Source organism: Dermacentor silvarum, chromosome 7, assembly GCF_013339745.2.
Source record: "Dermacentor silvarum isolate Dsil-2018 chromosome 7, BIME_Dsil_1.4, whole genome shotgun sequence".
In the NCBI taxonomy this organism is placed as follows: domain Eukaryota; kingdom Metazoa; phylum Arthropoda; class Arachnida; order Ixodida; family Ixodidae; genus Dermacentor; species Dermacentor silvarum.
This window is the reverse complement of record NC_051160.1, coordinates 76,561,882-76,584,434: the sequence shown is the minus strand read 5'-3', so window position 1 is coordinate 76,584,434 and position 22,553 is coordinate 76,561,882. Positions and strand designations below refer to the sequence as shown.

Sequence of the window (22,553 nt, the reverse complement as noted above, 5' to 3'; positions counted from 1 at the left end):
GATAGAAACACCAATTTTAGGTAATATAAGGACAACTAATGTAAAAGGAAAAGAAACGAATAGTGATCGGCGTAGCATTAAGATGCAGGAAGACAGCTGGGTGGATTAGAAATCTAATGAGAGTATCCGATATTCAAGACGCGAGACACCGATAATTAGAGGTCGCTAGGAGAAGCCTTCGTACAGCTGTTGAGAAAAAAAAAGAATTACTAATGATGGAAATAAAAAGAGCTTGCTGTTCGTCGACAGGCGCATTGCGTTATATGCTTTCTATCCAGCAGCAGTTTTCGCTAGCGCATCCATTAGCGGCAGCCACGCCAGAGCCCGCAGCTGCTCCATCACGATGTCTAAAAGAGCAGCATGCGGGATCCCTCACGCGACGAGACTATGGGAAGTGAAGCACAGCGTCAGTCAAGGGGGTTAGCGACAGCTGTGCCCGGTCTGTTTACGTGCATCTGGTGTCGAGGGTAAGCTACAAGGCGCCGGAACTCGGCCAGCGCCCTGCAACAGCTGCGCCCGTTTACGATTCTCTCTGGCCAGCGGGAAAACAAAGACGCCCCACTATTCTTTTGTTTCTTTTCAACGCCCCGACAATGTAGGCAAGATCAATAGCGAACAACAGTCATCGCGTCAACGGATATCCCGTATAGATCAACCATGCCCTCACGCTCATCGGTTTACAACGCACGTCTGAGGCCTCCAGGAAGGACTGAGCGTCATCGAGAAAGGTAGGGAACGCTTTCGGGTTCAATCACACAAAGGGTCGCGATACACACGGTGCGCTGACCGTTCTGCCATTTCGAGATATCAACAATAATATACTTGATGCCAATATTATTCGCCTTGAGCAACTGATTTCTACCCTAACCTGACTGACATTTTTTTTTCTTCGTCGTGCTATTTTTTCTAACACCGCGCCGTTAATAATACCTACTTTGTCACGTGAGGTAGCCATGTCTTGAAAAGGGCGGAGAGGTCCTCGTTGCTGTCAAGTGCACTTCTTGTTTTCCGAAAATAAGGGCGAGAAAAAAATCACAATTTTCCTGAGCCCGAATGTGAAATATGGGTTGCCTGAACTATTCCCTCAGTTTAACAAGAAGATTATAGCTCATTCTTGCTGGCTAGACTGAATCCAATATATCTCAGTGGCAGCGAGTACACTTATTGTTTAACGACAAAGCTGCACTGAACTCACGTCAGTACTCAGCAGTCGGGACACGGGATGAGTTCATCGCTCCCTGATGTAGCATTGTTCCCTGGGAGACGGACCTTGTGTATTGTTCACTCGGAGGCTAGTACTCGATTGTTCCATGGAGGAGTTATGCAAAAGCTGTAGACAGGCCGCTAAACGCAATCTAAAGTGTCTAAACATTCTGCTTCTTCGAACCCCGTGTTCTATTGCGTGTTGCCGTCACGGCCGTTTAGCTGAGTAACAGCTTTCTCTTAATGCGTCGCAAACCCAGCAGCCGACTATAGCTGCTCCAGTAGGCAAGTGCTGCCACCTCGGCGTCGTAAATGTAACCGTCGCAAACGGCAGTTGAAACGTGCCAAGTTCAAATTGTTAGTTTTCCAGGGAGCGACGTACGTAAGCTGTTTAACGTAAATGGTATATCTTGCAGCGACATCGCAGTTCTTGAGAGTTCTGCGGTCAGTCAGATAAGGCGGCAATAATGAAATAGCTGGCGCTTCTTTCTTCTATTGTAGCAAGCTTAGCAAGTTTGCAAGTGTGGAAAGAGGAAAACATAAGCTTAGTTGAAAATGTGTTGGTCCCAGCGTGCTCAGATATACGGTTGACATCCCGTTGTCTGCCTTCCATGCTTGCCGTATAAGAGGACTCAAAGACAGTGAGCTCAAAGAAAATCGCGCGGCTGCGTAGTCTGGCCCCTAATAGGTTAAATTATAAGGAATAGCTTAGGAGGACCACCTTAGAAGGAATGGTTGCCTCACAGCGGGGGGAAGGGAGACGGGGAAGAGAAAGAAGGGAGAGAGAGAGGGTGGAGGGGGGGGGGGTATGGAGACGTGCACGGACCGTACTACCGAGTCAAAGGCACGCGTACAAACCAGACGCTCTCAGAAAGCATAAAAGTGCCTTCACTGCCTTTTCAGCCGATGATCGGTGGGGACGGTGTTCTAGCATAGTCTGTTCACTCAGAGCATGATCATTTAGCTTCCTGAATGCGTTGGTCATAGATTGTCTGTCTGCTTCAAATTGAGGACAGCGACACAATAGGTGGTCAATGTTCTCCTCGCATCCGCAGACATGCCGGACTGTCGGCCATTCCAATAAGTGCTGAATAAGCTTTCGTAAAGGCTACTCCCAACCACAACCGACGCAGAAGAGACGGCTCGCGTCGGTGCAGTTGGGCCGGAGGTCTGAGTTGCAGCGAAGGGTTTAGTCTGTGCAGTCTGGTGTGCCTTGTATGTGCAGTATTCTACTCAGCTAACGAAAGTATGCGTGCTGGAATGCGAAGCTGTGTCGCAGCGTCAGTCCTTGAGAGAGGAATGGGGACGCGGCGGTCTTCTTGGCTTGACGTCCGAGCTGCCTTATCTGCGTCGTCATTTCCAATGATACCGCAATGGCCTGGTATCCATTAAAAAGAGATATCATGGCGCTTTTCCCTCAAGTGATGGATGAGTTCCACGATTTCGCACGTCAGCTGATCGTGAGTTCCATGTCGGAGAAACGACTGTACACTTTGTAAGGCCAGCCTTGAATCGCAGAAGATTCCCTATTTTCCAGGACTCTCTCTATTTATAACATGAAGCGCACCGCGGAGAGCCGCGAGCTTTGCACCTGTAGTGGTAGGGGAAGCCTTGAACCGTTGAGTTATTCCCATTGTTGGCATAACTACAGCACCACCGTAACTGGTTGGTGTAGTTGACCTGTCAGTATAAGTCTAGCCACAGGTGCGTACCCTGTGACATGAGAGAGTTACTGTGCGCGAAGACAGTTTCACTGAATGTCGTGTGGGGCATTTCTACAGGGAGGCTTGTGAGGTGGTGGGTATGTTTCCGGGCGAAGTTCCTTTGTGCACACGCATTGTTTCAATGGCAGTGTGCGTTCTAATAGTGGAATATTGAGGCCACTGTAATAACGTCTGTCGTCGCCGCGCTCCGTGGTAGACCAAATCATATCTTGAGGGCTTGGGCTTGGATGCCTTCGCTTATATTCAGGTAAGTTCTGCTGCAGTTGGAGATGACCGGTAGGCTGTACCGCAGAAATCCAATATAGAAGGCCCTGTACAGTTGCAGCATAGATTGTACTGAGACTCCCCTGCTAGGAGCTTAAACATATGGCAAAGACCCGTCTGACCGGTTCTCACATAATTCACGTGAGGGGCCCAGGAGAGATTTCTGTCAATAACCACCCCCAAAAATCTGTGACTTGTGCTGTACGAGATCAGCTGTCCGTCTATGGATATCACGTATATGGAGACATTGGTTTCCTGGTAAATGTCATCACTGCACACTTTTCACATGATATTTGAAGTCCTTCTTCTCTAAGGTAGGATGATGTTCAAGTGTCTGCCTTCTGAAGCCGCGCGTGAAGCTGGAGTCGTGTTACACCCGACGTCCAAATACAAGTGTTGTCGACATAGATGGAGAGCCTAAAGGTGCATGGAAGGATGTCGGCGAGTCCAATGAGCGTTAGATTGAACATCATTGGGCTCAGTACTCCGCCCTGAGGGACCCCACGGCTGCTGTGGGGTCCCTTATCTCCTTTTCAGGTAGCTACAGCTTACGCTAAATTCTACATAATATCCTAATCTGATCGCCGCAGCGCTTCCCTGAAATTATGGCCTAACATATTTCTTCCCATCTGAAGGGGACTTCTGAATTGGTCAAGCAGGCAGGCTGGATGGGCTTTCTTGTAAATTTTCGTGTAGGGTACGCTCGACCAGCCGCGATGACTCAGTGTTCATAGGTTCGATCCAACTCCACGGAGTCCACATTCAGATGGACACGGAATTTTAAAACGTTTCTGCCGAGAGATTTTGGGGAAAGCTACAGGTGGTCACAATTTATCCAGAGTACTCCACTACAGTACGTCGGCTCTCTACCTTCCTGACGCTAAAACAACGCTAAATAGCGATATTTTGTTCAACATCATTGGTAAATCCAGTTTATTTCAGCCCTTTAGAATACCATATATTTCCGAGTTTCCGATTACTTCGCTAAGTTTAATAAACTTTCACACTCACAGTTCAGGTCTCGCGCGAGTCTTTCAACTGAACACGCAGTAATTAGATTTACAGAATGGATTAGGAAACAGTGGACGATGTATTAGTCGCATGTTCTGTCTTCATTAGGTTCAAAAAAGTCTGACAATATTAACCATGAAATTATTTTTTCTAAGCTGTCAAGTTTTCACAATACTGGCCCACTTGAAAACTAATTGAGAATTAACTTTCAGATAGATATCAAACCGTTCGCGCTGATAGGGGATTTTCCGGACCAGGTTCCAAGGGGATCCACTCTTGGTTCATATTGCTCTTGACATTCAATAATGATCTTCCTAGTTACTGATATAATACCAAGTGTTTTCTTCTATACAGATGATACAGCGAATGTAGCATCAGCCAAAAGCATCACTCACCCTAAAGAAAAAATAAATGCACCGTAAACCTTTTGGAAGAATGGTGCCAGAAGAATTCCATAAGCATAAACCCAGATAAATCTCAATTCATATTTTTCCGTTCTTCTGAAAGATCGGGGATACCTAATTTACAATTACTGATAAATAACGTTCGAGGAATAAGGATTATAAACAGGGATAAGGTGCCTCAGAAAGGCTGGCCAACGTTTCAATAGGAGGACCTATCGACGAAGATAGGTCCTCCTATCGAAACGTTGGCCAGCCTATCTGAGGCACCTTATCCCTGTTTATAATCCTTATTCCTCGTGTGCTAATCCATTAGTCAGCCACCTTTTTTCATTTTTGATAAATAACGTTGACATTGAGCAAGTAGGTCGTACGAAATTCCCCAGGAGTCAATGTAGATTCCACACTAAATTTCGACGCTCACATTGAATCTGTTATAGAAAAATTGGTTGCGGCCTAAAAGCCCTAATCATAACATTTACATCACTTCTTTTATCATCTATGTCCCTATTCCTCCAACTGTGTGTACTACCTGTCGTCTGCATATATAAATTTACTTTGATGGTCCTGCTGTTTAAAGTCATTCACATTCACGTTTCTGTTGATGGTTTCACAGTTCATCCATTCACTAATAAAAATACATCAATGTTTGCTTTGTCAAATAGCTTTCTCTTGCCAAAAGTATCAATAAATTACGGAAACCAAACCATCTGTTCTAGTGCCATCTCAATCTGGAACAATGTAAAGTCCCACTTGAAAATGTTGCCATCAAGCAGCTTCATATCGTCTTTGAAAACTTCCTTACTATCATTGCTTTAATAAAGTATATTGATAAACTTCTTGAAATAAGTGTTATAGTTCATTTGTTCGCCTACGTGCATTTAAACGACTTGTACTACTGTATTTGTAACGTCAGTTCATGTCTGTGCTTATTGAAAATTCGCTTGGTCTAATTGAGATAGGAGGCACATTGTTTACTTTTGAGCCTCCTCCTGAAGATATATCACCTTGATCTGTGTATTGTGAGTGCAATTATGTTAATAAAGAAATTTGAAAAAAAAATAAACGTTGGTCTTACCCGTAAAGGCGCTTCAACTAAAAGCAGGCGGCGACGTCACAATAAAGTTTCTTCATTAGGTTCTCGTTACGTCATGAATTTCCGCGCTTTTCCCGTCTGCCTAATTTCTTTTGAATGAAGAAGTATCATTGTACCCTAAATAACCAAGGGCACTTACTAGGTGCTTCTAATTCTTTTTTTCTGCATACGAAAATCTAAATGTGCGAAATAGTTTAAAATATGGGCTTCAAATTCAAAGAGAGACTTCGGCCTTTAGTTTATGCGTTATCGACCAACCTCTTTCTTCCATAAAATACTTAACCACTCCTAAGTGATCTGACGTTTACTTTTTAGCGCTCCTCTAAAACCCGTAATAGCTCGGTCATTGAATATACTGCATATGAATATAATCTGACACAGGATTTCAAGTTCTAATACGTAAAACGGTCCTCTCGCGTTAAAGATCGCGCTCAAGGCATAATCTGACGGCGCTATTGACAACGATAATGAGAGCTCGGCGAGTTACGTGCTTTCGAATGTTTACGCTCCTGATTGGCTGACGGCAGCTGTAGCTTTAACTCCAGTTCCGAATTGTTTTTGAACACATTGTCAATTAAACAAGGCATCGAAAGAAGAAAAATCATGACTACTTTGTATGCTTTGTTTGTTTATGTGAAATAAACCAAGGGTATAGTTATGCGAGTCCAATGAAAAGCGAGCTTTCTTATGCAGCTAAATTATCGCCATTTCTGAGTCAGAGTTGCCATAGTTTTCGGCGAAAACTGAGAAGCGCGTTGCTACCAATAAAATATTGGCCAGTGCAGCAAACACGACTAGAAAAATCAGTCACCATTCACGGCGAAATCACATGAAAACCCGAACGATGTCAACGTTCTTCATTTTCCTGTTTTGTTTTTATATTTCCCATAACAGCTGTGAATAGTGATTAGCGTAACCGTTACTTATCCTGAACGGGACAGCATAGCATATATTTCGCGCTTTGAAATTGTTTAAACTATTTTCTCGCGAGGAGTTTTTTGCGTAGCTCGGATTGAGCCCGTGCTGCAACCTTGTCACATTAGGCCTTGTCCATCGCTTCTGAGCTCTCATGAAAAGAAGACACACAAGTGTACTTTGTGTGGAAAAAGAAACAGCTGTAGATGAGCCGAATCATAGGTTGCGTATGCCTGAATCCTATGTCTATGGATCACAATTCAATAGTTTGGAAGCGACGTACCTAACATAAAATGCAGTGAACAGATTAAGACTGCTCTAATGTAACCAGATTCAGACACCAGTCACCGAAGCTCTGTAACTTTTTCCAGCCGCTGCCTATGTTGGCCGCTTTCTTTCTTTCTTTTTTTTTCTTTCTTTTTCGAGCAGTCCACACGCAGGGCAAACGCGGTTTGCACAACGTCAGCTGCAGACGTCGCAACATGCTGTGCCCTCTTCACTGCACGGCGAGTTATCTTGTATACCGCAAGCGTACTGAGAGTACAGAGGTGTTTTTCTTTCTCTCTCTCTCTTTCTCTCTCATTTTTTTTTTTTTTTGCTGGAAGCCTTCGACAGTGCAGTGCGAAGGCTTTTTTATTTACTTGGCTGTCAAAAGCTTCCCCCAAGCCTTGTGTCGAGTCAAGTTTTTTTTTTTTTTTCCTGCTGGGAAATTGCCCCGCATTCGGTAGGCGGCAGTTCACGGTCGTGTTCGTGTGCTCGAAATTCAGAGGAGGAGGCCAGTCTTTTGACGCTCGACTTCCCGTTATTGTTCGGTGAGTAGGTAAACGTTTTGTTAGCCATATAGCATCCGCCGTAAAACCCCAGCGGCAGTATAGAAACGGCCCGCTGAGGTAGTACAGTGACTGTGACGTTGCACTGCTGAGCTCGAGGTCGCGGGTACGATTTCGGAAGCTTGGGCTGCATTTCAATGGGGGCGAAATGCAAGAACGTTTTGTGAACTTAAAGTTAGGTGGCCGTTCAAAAGTCCTACGTGGTCAAAATTATTCCGGAGTCCACGACTACGACGTGCTTGATACTCAAATCGTCGTTATATATAACACGCAAATGTAAGACGAATCATTTAATGAATAAATAAATAGGAGAAACAAAAGAATCCAACTACAACAATTTGGCACAATCGAATTCGCTAAGCGATTGTGAGGAGTGGAACAGCGTTCGTACTGTGGTTGTTCTTACTTCAGAACGATGGTGAGGGCTGCTTGAACAAGCACTAGCATCTTGCGAATAGGTGTTCAGTTGCTTAGTTAAGCCGTCTTTAAAGCAAAAAATTTCTGTCGTTGTCGTCGCCGTGAGGTTCCGCATAAGGTCCAAGGGCGATATAATCGTCGTCGTGCGCCGTATGCTGTGTGTGCAAGTGAAAGCGTCGGTTCTAAACGCGGTACTAAACGGGAAAACAGAGCGCACTAGCAGTAAAAAAAAAAAAAAGGGGGGGGGGGGGGCGACAGACTAGGAGCGCGTCTTGTGATGATGTAGATTAAAAAGAAAAAAAGTGATTGTTTTACGTTGTATTATTAATAAAAACAAACTTAATCTATATTTTTCAACAAAAAACGAAAAGATTTTTTGTTATAAGCGTGTGGCAAGACAATGCCGGCCAAGAAAAATGCCTAGCCAATCCAGAACGACATAGCGGCGTGTGACGAGGCGCCATTTGATCCTGCTAGAACAGAATATGAACGCGTTTTAGGCTATTATCTGTGCGCATTAGCTGTTCAACCACTAAAATTAACTTCTGTGTCCTTTCCTATGCATTGAATTTCGTGCCATTGAAACCGCTGGCGGCGAGGCTACACACTCGTCCAGCAAAGTGCGTTCCATGAACACACTTCGACCGGAGTACACTCTTCTGCGAGTGACACTCCCCTTCGACGTTTAGATTTCGCAAAGTGCACTTAAACCGAGTGACACTCTGCGTAAATGCACTTAACTTGCCCGCTTGACAGGGGTATAACACTTCTACATCCTGCACTATGCTGGGATTGGCAGAGAGTATGAAATCTATTTCATTCTTTGTTTCTCCATTAGGGCTTTTCTAAGTCCACTTCCTGTTGTTGCGCTTCCTGAAGAATGTATTCATTATTCGGAGCCTATTCGTTTCCGTGAATTCTACCAACATCTCTCCTTTAGTGTTCCTAGAATCGATGCCGTAGTTGCGAATTGCTTGCTCACCAACCTGCTTTTTCCCCACTTTTGCATTGAAGTCGTCCATGACTACATTAACTGAGTTTGCAAGTTTCTCATTGCTAATTGTACATCTTCATAAAACTGTTCTATTTCTTCATCACCGTGACTGGAGGTTGGGGCGTAGGCTTGTACAAACTTCATTCTATACCTCCTATTCAGCTTTATTACGACGACTGCTGCCTTCTCGTTAATGCTGTAGAATTCAGCAATGTTGCCCGCTGTGTCCTTATGAACTAGAAATCCTACCCCGAATTCTCTCTTATCTGAGAGACCTCTGTAGCAGACGACGTGGCCGTTAGTCGGTACTGTATAAGCCTCACCAGTTCTTCTAACCTCACTGAGGCCAATAATATCCCATTAAGTACCTTATAATTCTTCAAATAGACCTGATAAACTAGCCGCACTCGAGAGGGTGCGAGTGTTGAACGTTGCCAGGTTCAGTTTCCAGTGGCGGCCTGTCCGGACCCAAAGATTCTTAGCACCCTCTGCCGCGTCGCAGGTCTGACCGCCACCTTGGTAAGGTGCTCCGCAGCCGCTGGGGACTGAGGGCCATGGGTTGATTTTAGGAGTCATTAGGGAGATAGCGGCCGAATACTGCACCAGGGAGGCCAATTCCTGCTCTGGTGAGCGAGTGACTTTGTTGAAGCTTAGTGGGCCTTCCTAATTTGGTTGCACCTTGACTAGTATAGCCCCACTAGCTCTCGGCAATATTTTTTTTTCTTTTTGCCGGTTCAGGCGCCACTTCATGCATGAAAATGTATTGGACTGGAAAAAAAATCAAACAGAACACTACACGTCTATGCATACAACACCAAAATCCTCCAACTTAACTGCAGAATGACCCTAAATCATTGAGAATTGAAATGTCATATGTTCGTACTCCGCATCCGTTATTAACGCACGTAATAGTGCCACTGAGACCCTCGTTGACATCACGGATGTACTATCAGACTCGCTTTCATTGTGCGGTCAAAACTCTTGCGTGCGAATCACGCATTAAAGAAACAGAAAAAAAACTTGCGCAAATTACGCGTGTAAGACTACAAGAAGATTCGCACTTATTTATAAGTACTTCCACGCACTAAATGAAACTCAAATGCTGGCGTCTTCTAGATACACGTGCGAGACACGACAGCCTTAGACACACCCTTACATAATACGTCGAAGAGAAAATTAATTTTTACAGTGTACCATTGTTAAAAGCGATCCGCGCAGCCCGTTTCTAAGGCGCGGTACTCTCTACGTGCGTGCGGGAACAACCATTCGGCGATTTCTAAAGTCAGCTGAAGTAGACTGCAGAATAACCAGTATCTAACCTGATACAGTCTTATCTTCAGAGCTCACGAAATCCGAAAAAAAGTCTTAGTTTAATGGAAACTGACGTGAACTGTCTACATATCTCTGCGAAAAAACCACTGACGCTATCCATTCTCGAACATTCAGCTGTCACGTTTTCCTAAAAGCAAACATCAAGTTAACTCGAAAATTTATCTGCCTCTACCACGATCAGAAGAGACCAACACTGCCCTCTGCCTAACAGAACGTTCCTAAAATTCAAAGTTGTTCTAAAGTATCCTCCGAGAAATGAATAATAATTAATGCAACTTACCGGAATAACAGCCACCTAAATTAATTTAGTGAATATGTAAGGGTGGATTACTATAGCTAATATGTCTGCGACATTAAATGTGTAGGGAAAACTTACAGCGGGCTTAAAAATTTATTCGACACCTGCTATGAAGTATTACACCGCTGTGTATACTTTCGCTGTGCCCCACTGTCTGTAAAGAACCCTGCATCACACTGAGTGAAAGAAGGGGGGGGGGGGGGGGGGCTCATATAACGTTTAATGTACGGTGGCACATTACCGTTTCTGGCTTAATTATATCATGTGCGAATAATTTGTGAGCACTTATAAAACTAACACAATAAAAACTACAGGTATATAGTAATTGGAGACAACCGACACCAAACGAATGAAAACGCAGCTATTCTAGCCAGAGCGTAGCAGACAATCAAGGCGAGTCCCCCGCTGACGTCACCAGAGCGCCGCTTGCAGGGACGCCAAAGGTCACCCATGAAGCCATCAGTGGAGAGAGCCAAGTTATCGGCGCAGTGCTGGATAGACTGGGCAACCAGTCCACTGTCATACAACAAAAAATTCTTTGGCCGTGCTCCTAAAGGAACTCCACACAGAAGACTATATTTGTACTGCTCAAGTTAGTGAGGTCTACGGGCTCACATGACACACATTAAAGGGACACTAAACAGAAAAAAAAACTGCGGTAGAACTCATCTCACAATGACTGTCAACTGTGATGCGAATAGCAATCGAGAAACATACTCAGATATCGTCCCACTTATCTATGGCACTCACTTATCTATGGCACTCAGCGGGAGTGACGACGATGACACGATCGAGACGGCATATCCAAGACGCTAAGAAAACGGATGCATGCTATAGCGTCTGTGTGACGGCAAACCATTGACGAAGACGGTACGACAATGGTAGCATAATGAGGATTGAATGACTACACGATTACGTCAATAGGTCGACGAAGGTGGTATGAGGACGACGGCACGACGAGAGTCCGATGACGAAGCTGAAATGATGACGATTGAACAACCACGACGGCATCACTATAGATGGATTCCACTGACGTCATTGTAGCCGCCATGTTGGTGCACCAACACGATGATAAGCTGGGTCCGTAACGTCACGTGAAAGCTTTCAATAAAATGGATTGGACTGAAGTGCTCGTAGATCACCATGCTGGTGCCCCAAAACAGTGAGATGGTGGGTGCTTGACGTCACGTGAAAGCTATCAATAGCGGTGTGGCAACTAATGCATGAAGACTGTGTGACAACGATGGCGTCACGACGAGGGCAGGACGAGTGTCGAATGACAAAGCTAAAATGACGGCGATGCCTCAACCTTGGCGGCATCACGACCACAAGCGCACCCATAGTGGCCCGAGCTATTATACAACTGGGGCCATTCGGTCAGCGCAGAATGCGTGACGACGGCCGCATGATGAAAGTAAGATATCACGAAGCTGGAATGACAACAATGGAACTGTTACGATGGCATCACGAACAGGAGCACATACGTATGGCCCAAGCAGGTAAACAACTTCGGGTCACTGTGTCAGTTTAAGTAGATAGATAGATAGATAGATAGATAGATAGATAGATAGATAGATAGATAGATAGATAGATAGATAGATAGATAGATAGATAGATAGATAGATAGATAGATAGATAGATAGATAGATAGATAGATAGATAGATAGATAGATAGATAGATAGATAGATAGATAGATAGATAGATAGATAGATAGATAGAAAACAGCTGAAGTAGGCAAAGAATGCTATTTGCATTAAACAATTCGAGCAGTATTAATAAATTATCCTTCTACAACTTCAGAAAAGCCGCTCTTACGTCGAAAAGAAGCTTGGTAAACCAGAAAAAGCAAAAAAAGGGACAGAAGTTGACACCACATTGAAGTTCCCGCACCAGCCCGCCTTGAGGTAATGATTTTTGAACGCTTCTGTACGGAGCTAGGTCAATGTTTGTCGGTAATTATGGACTACAATGTGTTCTAAAGGCACCGTATATTGAAATTAGGAGAGAGTGAGAAAGGCAACGGAAAGACAAGAAATTAGAAGTTTGAAGAGCTTTAACGAGCCGCAAAAGCCCAAAACGGAGAAAATACTTTAAAAGTCGGTACGTCACGCTGACGCACCGAATGTGGTGTTTTGCCTTTGTCAGAGTGAATGCGTGTGTGTTATGGAGGCTGGTCCACCAGCCGAAACGTTTCACAGCGAAAAGGAACGCGTTGCGACTGGAAGTACGTCGTGTTTATTCTTTTTTGTAATACCACGGAGGAAGGAAAGCGTAGGAGAGGCCCCGGCTAGCGCGTATCATTTGAAGAGAGTGGGGCGGAAGTCATATGTGTTGTTTTTCGCAAAGGAGCACTGGGACTTGTGTGACAAACATCAACGTTGTCATACCAACCGCGATCCAGGTGGTAATGCGATAAAAAGAGAAGCAAAAGAAATAATCGAGCATGAGAAAGACACCGACCATAAATGAAATGAAATACTGTGTAATAAGGTAGTCAGCCTTGCATAGACAGGAATAGGGAAATTACTTAATGTTAAAAATACCTAAAATAAGGGATAGACGTAAAGAATGAGCAAGTTAAATTTTCAATAATACTACTACTAATAATAATAATAGCAATATTAGTAATAATACTGTGAATTTGTGTTCTTGCTGTTTTAATTCTCCAATGTAATAATCTATTGATATTCCTGTTGCCGCCTTTTTTGTTTCTTGATTGTCTTAATTCTATAGTCTTCTGTCGCCATACCCGCTTCTTGGCCTATCCCCCTATTAGGTACGAGCCATGACAGAGGTTCATCAGCATCATTTTGTTTTTGCATCGTTTGGCGTATTGTACTAGATTATGTAAATATCCCTAAAATCGTATATCACTTCCAGAGCGTGCTGAAAATTCAGACCAGCATGGCGATGATCAAACGAACCTGCTCCCTTCTACTGGCTGTGGTGTGGGCAAGCCTATTGCTCCGCACCGGCTACACCACTTCAATGTTGGTGGGTGGTTGGACAGAACAGAACCCACAAGCGGACCCCAAGTTCCTCAAGTTTGCTCACTACGCGGTCTCCACTCAAACTGCGGACCGAGAGGTGTTCGACACCGTTGTCGAGCTTACTAATGTCGCCACCCAGGTTAGTGCGTAGCTCTGTGTATGTTTGTTGTTGTTGTTGTGGCAGGTACGTTTTATTTTATTTTTATTAGTGAAAACATAGGGAGAGAAAGATGCTCACAGCTACGGGTAATAGCAGAGCAGAAGCAGAGCATAGGAGAATGATGGGAGTGTAGCAAAAGCTAAGCATCGCCTTTCTTTACCCGTGGTCCTAATTCTTAATTACTAGGTCTTAATTTGCCTCTAAGCCACTGCGTGTTATACTTTACGCAGTAGACCGTTGAAAATTTGAACTTGGAGTCTATAAATAGCGAGAGACATTTGTTCACATATTGCACGAAAACAAAAAAGACCTTCGGCCGCTCCTTCCCCCCCCCCCTCCAAAAAAAAAAAGCACGATTGCTGTGGACATCAAGAAGAATAAATTGTCAAAGTATTATTATAGACTTTGCACTAAACCTAGTGCCTTGCAGTGTGTAGCGTTGTTAGGTGAGCTACCCTAGCATTGTAATTATTTAATGTTTTTCACACAGTCACCGCTTAAATCATGAGGGATTTATAACTTTCACATCGTTTCTGCAAAATTAATGCAGAAAACAGGAGTGGATATCGCAGCGCATAAGGAATATGTAAGCGGGGCAACGGCGAGTAATCACGAGTCAGTGCGGCCCCACGGTCAGCCTTCGCCTGAACAGAGATATCGGAAAAGTCGGGGGGACGCAAATCAGCCTAAAAACTGTCAAGCAAATGTCAGAGAAATTCGGGCTGTTTCTCGCGAACAGATGTGAGGCATCCTATACGGAAGGATTAAGGTATAGCGTATAGTGGAATACTAAGAGCTTATCTAAGTATTTAGAGAAACCTCAACCGCGGTGACACAGCAGTTGTGGCGTTCTGGTGCAATACGCGAGGTCGCGGGTTCAATTGGCTGCACGTAGTGGCCGTACTCCAATAGGCCTGAATGCAAAAAAAAAACTCTTCTAATTATGATAGTGTGTGCGTTAGAGAATCTCAGGTGGTCGAAATTAACACCACAAGGCCCACATTCCATTCCACGTGAAGGAAAATTATAACACCTCGTTCACCTATATGCCTGGTCATGGAGATTACATTCCTATAAAGAATGAATTTTTTATGAATAAAAAGATAATTACTAAACCGTAATTTAACTACTGAATGATCTCCAGAACTAGCCTCAAATTAAACCTTGCTTCAGCATTCCAAAAGCAAAAGAAGAAAAACGCTGCTTCGTGCTTTTCCATAACATTTCTGTGCTTCAGAGGAAGCTTTAGCTCGACCGCTGCGATCTCAATACATATAGAAGGGAGAAATTGTTTTTCTCGTCAACCACTGGACAGATTTCGATGAAATTTCATTCATTTAAATGGGAAGGCTCGTATCTAGTGACTCTCGAAGCAGATATACTATTTAAGGCGTCATCTTTTTTATAGAAGTTGTTGAAGGTTCCGAAATTGAGCGAAAAAGAGAAAGAAACTTACGTACCAAGTTTTCAGCCCTAACTCTGTGTTCAACAATAGCCCAATTCTGTAAACTGCGCCTATTAAAGCGTTTAACCGGTTAAAATAGATGCATTACACACAATTCAGAAGAATAGCACTAATTTGTGAATGGACGTTTGCAATATCCTTGTAAACATTGCAAACATTTCATGCGAGAAATTCAATTTGTCCGCTTTAGATGCTCTAAAACACGCCGTACAAAGAAGTGCGACGTCTGCTTTTTGTTCAGGTACGAGCTTGTAAACACCTCGTGTTTCTATATTTTTTGCGAGTCTACCGATTGTTCAATCTTTTTCAAAGCTTTCGAAATGCCAGATTGAAATTTTACTTGCTACAGTCACCAATATTTATTTCTCTCTGTTAAATGCAGCAAATTTAATTTTAATAAGGCCATCGGTTGTCTCAAAAACGCATTTCAAAAAGGAAATCGTAACTTGGATGAGTCAAATTGAGCGTATCAAAACGACACGTCACGCTTCGTGGGACCTCCAGTACGGCACCTCTCATATCCTTCGTGTCGCATCGGGTCGTTATACTCAGTCAATTAAATCGAAAACGTACCCGCCAGACCGGAATCTGGCAAGCACTCTAGAGCAGCCGAAGGCCTAAATATAGAAGCGTCGCAGGCAAGACGGCATCCAGGCATAGAGATTAAACATCGGTACTTTCATGCTCTTAAAGCACCCGTGAATCGCTGCGAACGTTTGTTATCGTCGGCTAAGAGGTCGCGTATCTATCACACCATACCACCGAGTTGCGGCGCTACCGCGAGTACGGAACAGCCTGAATGATATCTTATCAAAGAGCAGCCTAAGGAGACAGCGCAGCAGCAAACGGCGATCGCAAATTTATAACAGGGACTTAAACGCAGGTGCATACAGGCAGGTGCGGCTCCCTTCGTGAACGCTCTTCACCGCTGCATTTCGCCGGCTGCGAAGTCAATTGTCGGTTCGAGTGTCGGTTCGAGTGGAATCCGTAAAGGTAGCCTAGTTGGCAGACTTCACTGCGATGTAAAAACATTTCTTCGGTTTACGGAGAAAGTTCAAGGTAAAAAGCTGCCGGCCACTTTTCCGTAGATGAAAAACGGGGTTTCTGTAGAACGGACAGTCTGTAAAAATTGTTGTTGCGAAATGGATAACGGTGAGCCCCATAGTTGTGATCACGTAAATTGTCCGCATTTTGCAAATAAAAAGAGACGGTGAGCTCCGCGAAACGGAATTTCTGTTTGTTAATGAAAATATCGGGACTATGAAAAGCAGACAAACTGTGGTAAGGAAAGGTAGGCACAGAGAGAGCCTAAAAAGAATGAAAAGGAATACAGAAACACCTTTTTTTTTTTGTCTTGTGTCCGTGCTTTATATGCTTCATTGCATTTGATAGACGTACCACTTTTTCTAATCGTCCGCTGTCGCTAACGTGACGAAATTCTCCGCAACATAGGAAATGATAAGCGACAGCTCTTACCATCGGTTCATAGAGTTCTGTTAGGTTTCAAGAAAACATTATCGTTCTTGGAGAATATTCATATTGCGGACGCAATCGATGTGTTCCAAGGTGTGGTCGCGGGCTAGTTTGTAATCCAATCAGTGTTTTCTGTCGCGAAGCGATTGAGCGTAGCGTCGATGGTGCGTCCACTTGGCTTTATTTGCAACGTGTATGGTTTACAACCAAGTATTCTTGCGCTTCACATAAAACGCAATTAATTCGCCTACGCAAAATTGCTACGTCTGGACCCATCGCTAATCGTTCAAATATAAGATATAGTTGGAAGCAACCAGACACCGTAGAAAAGGCACTCGCTGAAAGTAATTGTGTTTCATAAAATGTTCGATCCGTCTAAATTGATTCAATGTTTCTTTTTAGTCTGCCTTGATCTTATGTTAGTTTTTGTCTTTGTTTGGCGCTTTTGTTTCTACGTATTAGGCCAGGTATTTTACTTTTCGGAGTTTTTGTGAACTAAGCACTTTAAAGTACTGCGCACACTTTTCTAACCAATGATCGACCGACAGTAATGGCTGCCCTCCATGAAGGCTCAGCGGCCATGACATCCTGCGGCTGAGCAAAAGGTTGCAGGTTCAATTCGCGTCCTCGACAGCAGTATTTCACTGTCAAAGCGAAAAAAAAAGGAAATAAAGCTCGAGTACCGTCCTTTGCGTGGGTCAAAATTACGCCGGAGCCACCTACTGCGGCGTCCCTCCTGAGGCCAATGTGCCAGTTTAGGGACGTTAAGCTCTACGAATGAAAGTAATTGCTTCCTTTTTCATCCCTCTCTTCTTAATACAGGTTGTTTCAGGTGTGAACTACAACTTGACATTCACTACGGCACCGACCAACTGCAAGATTGGTCAAGTTCAATATTCGGTAGAGCAATGTGTTCCAGCCGGCCCGGTAAGCTGTCGAGTCTGCATGCTTAGCCCAAGGAGCTCATACTCCCTTTCATTCTTAGCAAGCAACGCAATGGAGGTTATAAGCAAGTAGCGCGGTCTTAAGAAGTTTCACTTCGCGCAGCAGCAGCTTTTTGATGCGAAAGCATCCAATGGCCCATTGAGCGAAGAAGGCGGCGTCTAGGAGCCAAACGGAACCAAATTCCCGTTGGCTGCGACGCCACATCACGTGCGCATCTCGATGGAGAAGAGCGGGTGGAAGGGAACGGCTGCAGGCAATGGCGCGCTGGTGTTCCGTGAGGGGAGAGGGCATCGCCGCCATTCCACGTCACCCTCGCTCTAAAAAGCCTGTGTTATCGACATGTTCCTTGTCGTCCTGCGCTGGGCCGTGGAGGTGATGGAGCTCTACCGCGAGTACATGTCTCTGTCACTTCCCACCCCCGTAGGTCCGGCAGGGTTTTAATCCTGACAAATAAATTTGTTCATTAATTCTAATCGGTTCTCGCTATAAAGAAATCAATGTATAAAAAACATAAGTTCGAAAGGAAACACGTTGGCGGTAGTGAGTTTCAAACCTACATCCCCACGCTCAGAAGCCGAGTGTCTGACGTCTGACCCACTAGCCTGCGCTCCCGAGATAGTAGGTTTGTGCACTCTGCTTTATGACATCACGTTGCTTGGACCGACATTTCCATTGCCAAGCCCGGCGTGACGAAAGCGGTGACGTCAGAATCGCCGCGGCTTACTCGCGAGCGTCCCCATTAAACCCTGGCAGTCGGGCAATGTAGCATTACGTCACGGATCGAAATGCACCGGCCTTGTGGTATCTCTGAGACTTTCATAACTCGAAGGACTACTCAAAGGCGTTCAATTGGACATTAATCCTTTCGTATTCACAACTCAAAAGTGCTTAGGTGTTCTTGCACGGTTTTTTTTTTCTCTCTCTCTCTTGTTTATTTTGTTCAGCGACGCTTTCTACGGCGTAACTACTTCATATATTGCAGCTTACAGACACCTTCGTCTTGCAGTGGCCGTCAAAATAGGCTGGTGATGGTCATACAACTTGTGCAAGTTACGTAACCTGAATTCACGTATCATTTGCGAACTTTTGAGCTGCCTGTTTTTGACGTTTAAGGTTTTGATCACCAAAAAATTAAATTAGGGGTTTTACGTGTCAAAACCACGCTCTCATTAGGAAGCACGCCGTGGTCCTAGGGGTTCCTTAACGTGCATCTAAATCTAGGTACACGGGTGTTTTCACATTCCGTCCCCATCGAAATGCGGTCACCGTGGCCGGGATTCGATCCCGTGACCTCGTGCTTAGCAACCCACCACCATAGCCACTAAGCAACCACGGCGGGTGTTGGTCGCGAACGCAAGCAGTGGACTGTGACCGCTTCCCGCAGAAACGTCACTCCGCTCGTTGTTTAATAAGTAGGTTCAGATCTGCGACACCATCGATTGAATAATTACGTCGTATTCTGAAATATAACACTGTGAGGTTTAATGTTGCATAGGACTGTGCGACCTCGTACCTAAAAATTATGCCATTCGTTCACGTACAGGGTGATCATTACTTTAGTTCACCCGCCGCGCTGGCTCAGTCAGCTAAGGCGTTCCGCTGCTGAGCACGAGATCGCGGGATCGCATCCCGGCCGCGGCGGCAGCATTTCGATGGAGGCGAAATTCAAAAACGCCCATGTGCTTGGGTTGTAGTGCACGTTAAAGAACCCCCGGTGGTCAAAATTAATCCGGAGCCCTCCACTACGGCGTGCCTCATAATCAGAACTGATTTTGGCACGTAAAACCCCAGAAAGAAGAAGAAGAACATTACTTTAGTTCTTCGAAACTTTGAAGTCATTTTGTGGCAGATTGCGTATAGGCCTTGAGGGGGATTATTCAAAAAGGTGGACATTACTTTCGCAAGAAATCGAAACACATCATCAGCTCATTGATGAAAACTCACTAATTAGCTTCCTATGATTTACTTTACGGCACTTATTTCAATTTACGAATTGAAGCAGGTGAACTTGCAAAGCATAACCACTTGGAACGAATTTTGAAGAAGCCATGCGTTTCGAGATATATGCGCCCTCAAACTCGCCGTAAAAATGTGTTGTTGTTCCACTTATTTTTTTAACAAAACGCTTTTTCATCCATTGAAGCACAAAAGTAACTGGAACGCCTATGTAATTTGTGGCACGCTTTGACAAGGAATATCTCGAAACTGGTCTCATCCCAAAAATTAATTCTCAGTGGATATGCCTTGCCAACGCGCTGTCTACATTTAGTAAATTGCAATATGTACCATAAAATAGGTAATGAGAAAGTTATTTCAATTTCTCGCGCAAGAAAGCTACGATTTCTTGAATAATCCAGCTCAAGGACTAGAATTGTGTTTTCCGCTACAAGCGATCTTTAAAAATTGTGTGAAAGTTTAAAGTGGTCACCTCGTATATGACGCGCTATTTTTTTTTTTTATTTTCTTTCTTGTCAGAAACGCGGGAAGGTTATGTCCATCTAGCCTCAATTCGTAGCGTTGCCTGCTGTATTCGAAACGGAGTACAGATGGTGGTTACGTTTGCGGACACATTGCTAGCAGTTTCCGGCGCTCTAAAAGAAGTGCTTTAGAAATGGGGATCGAAAAGCGTGACATGCAGCAAATATGCGTCACCGAGAGCGAACAGCTGTTATGGGGCTGCTGCAAGGATAAACGGCTCGCACGTTTTATATTTTTCATAGCGCTACCAGCGCTATTATTTTTAGGAAATACGCAAAGAACAAAAAATTTTGCGCTTATCGTTGCTTCGTTTACGGTCGATTTACGCCCCAAGGTCGCATTTTTCGGGCCACATCGTTCAATACGCATACCAGCTGTGCGTGTAACTTTTGTTTCAGTTTAGTGCTGATAGCACATAGCACACTGTGGCTTATTCAGGTCGATTACCTGAGATGGACACTACACGACATATACAAAACTTCACCTAGTTAATACACAATATATCTAATACGCAAATTTGTCCTTTTTCATTTTAGAGAACCTGTTTAAATTGGCAATGTCAAGCTAGGCAGCATAATTAAGTCATGTTTGATGGGGTAGACGGAATATCCCATAGTTGCACGACAAAAGCCGAGCGAGATTGTTTGACTTGAGATTAAGATGAACAGCGCGAAACGACAAAACGAAGTGGGCGGGAAGAACAGTGTTCTGTCCGCACGCATTGTTGGCGTTCCGTCGTTCTTGCGGTGTTATGTCTAAAAGACCTATATTTGCCATGTAAACAACGCTAAAGGAATCTATAGCACTTGATAACTTCCAAAACCTCGAAAATACAATTGGGGAGCGAATTTAAGCCTGCAAAATTCCGGCGAAGGAAAAATGAAACAAGGTTTGAACGAATTGATTTTGCGCGATAGTCTCTGCAAAAGGCAATTGTGTGGTGGTCCTTTGGCCGTGCACTGATTAGTCTTAAGTTCACAGATGCGCAGTTTTAGTTCACTTCAGCCACGTAGGCCACACACACACACACACACACACACCAAGGAATCTGCTAGCTCAATCTATTCTTTAAACTATCACATTTTATCGAACACCTTTCGTCACCATCTAGATGCGTGTGTAGTACTTACTGGCTAATGATTATTTCGGAGGTGTAAATACATGTTTGAGAGAAGTGAGAACAAAACTTCGAAATCCTACTGGTGGCAGTATAGATGATACATTTGTTGCCATCGCATTAAACATTAATATGCTCCCAAACGCCAACTCATATTAAGAGTCATTGGCTCATTTCGGTGAGCAATCTATAGTAAAGCGTTAGAGACCGATTAATATTTGCTAGTCTCGATAAACTGATTCTCGGAAAGCAGTCGTTTAGACAGCCCACATGACAAGCTGGCCATCAAACCGCCATGATGCTCAACCTCCGGCGCTTATATGTAGAAGCAACGGCTGGTTTCTGTCACGCTTGTGCGTTTGCTCTGGTGGCGTGCGAGCGCAGTAAACTTAGAACAAACGAAAATTATCGAATGGCGTTAATTATAGCACAAGCGGGTACTCCCTTTGTTGCTACAGTGCACGCTATCTCTACGCGCAATAGAAGAATTTTGAACAAGAAAAAAAGCTTGTCTTCGTTGTTGCGTTTGCTCTGGTGGTATGCGGGCGCAGTAAGCGTGCAACACTCGCGGTGTACGAAAATTCTCTAACGGCGTTAATTATAGCACAAGCGGGTACGCCCTTTGCTGTTACATTGCAGGCTCTACGCGCAATATAAGAATCTTGAAGAAAAAAATTGTTTTCGTTGTGTTTGCGCTGCTCACCGTAATAACTTTTTCAAACATTGGCTATAGATATACTTGCCCAATTTGTCCTATATTATGACATTTTCTCATTGATTGATTGTCTTGTCCTTTCCACTGATTAGGTGAACAAGAAGTGTTCAGCAATCGTCTACGACATTCCTTGGACGAATACTACTGACGTTACCAGCTATACGTGCTCCAACATTGCTCAATGAGCCCACACTAACTTTTTTTCTTCGCTTGTGACACGTGACATGACGCCTAAACTGGAACAAACGTTGAACGGAACAAATATTTTCCTGTGGTCCTCCATGACGTGCGACCCCTCACTGAACGGAACAATAATAAAGCCGAACAAGTCGTTTTCGATATGTTTTCACTTTCGTTGCGGGTGCTGGCAAACTTCTGTCTGTCGACCCTGTATTCCATATATCTGCTCTTTTGCGTGTACGTTGTCGCCGCGGTACATCACGCGTACGCGCGCTCAACAAATTCTTGATGCGCACGTCAGCCTTCCTCCTGCCGTCACTTAATGCCCTGTCCCAACTCTAACCCCCCCCCCCCCCCTCCGATAACATACACACACTATACAGGGTGTTTCAGCGAACACTTCTAAAAAGTTTGAAAGGTTGCTTGTGGCAGATAGCACAATTCTAGTTCATGAGCTGGTCTACTTGAAGAGGCGGATATTACTTGCACAAAAAATTGAAATGCATAATCGACGAATTAACAAAATTTCAATAATTATGTTTTA

The 22,553-nt window shown here is 44.2% G+C and overlaps 1 protein-coding gene across 2 annotated transcripts; it reads left to right on the top strand.

Annotated features, from left to right (window-relative positions):
• The first annotated feature begins 411 nt into the window (after nucleotides 1-411).
• On the top strand, nucleotides 412-22,168 carry LOC119458242 (salivary cystatin-L-like). Of its 2 annotated transcripts, none has more exons than XM_037720072.2 (4): nucleotides 412-728; nucleotides 13,367-13,615; nucleotides 17,397-17,501; nucleotides 21,922-22,168. In XM_037720072.2, the coding sequence occupies exons 2-4, from the start codon at nucleotides 13,391-13,393 to the stop codon at nucleotides 22,012-22,014; spliced, it is 423 nt and encodes a 140-aa protein (XP_037576000.1). In that variant the 5' UTR covers nucleotides 412-728; nucleotides 13,367-13,390; the 3' UTR covers nucleotides 22,015-22,168. The 2 variants fall into 2 exon arrangements, with proteins under 2 accessions (XP_037576000.1, XP_037576001.1); XM_037720073.2 differs by lacking the exon at nucleotides 412-728 and adding an exon at nucleotides 7,287-7,426.
• The last annotated feature ends 385 nt before the right edge of the window (nucleotides 22,169-22,553 follow it).

Coding starts and splice junctions, on each gene's coding strand:
- LOC119458242 (XM_037720072.2), top strand. CDS start 13,391: ATGGCGATGATCAAACGAACCTGCTCCCTTCTACTGGCTGTGGTGTGG. Junction 13,616..17,396: donor TTACTAATGTCGCCACCCAG/GTTAGTGCGTAG, acceptor TTCTTAATACAG/GTTGTTTCAGGTGTGAACTA. Junction 17,502..21,921: donor AATGTGTTCCAGCCGGCCCG/GTAAGCTGTCGA, acceptor TCCACTGATTAG/GTGAACAAGAAGTGTTCAGC.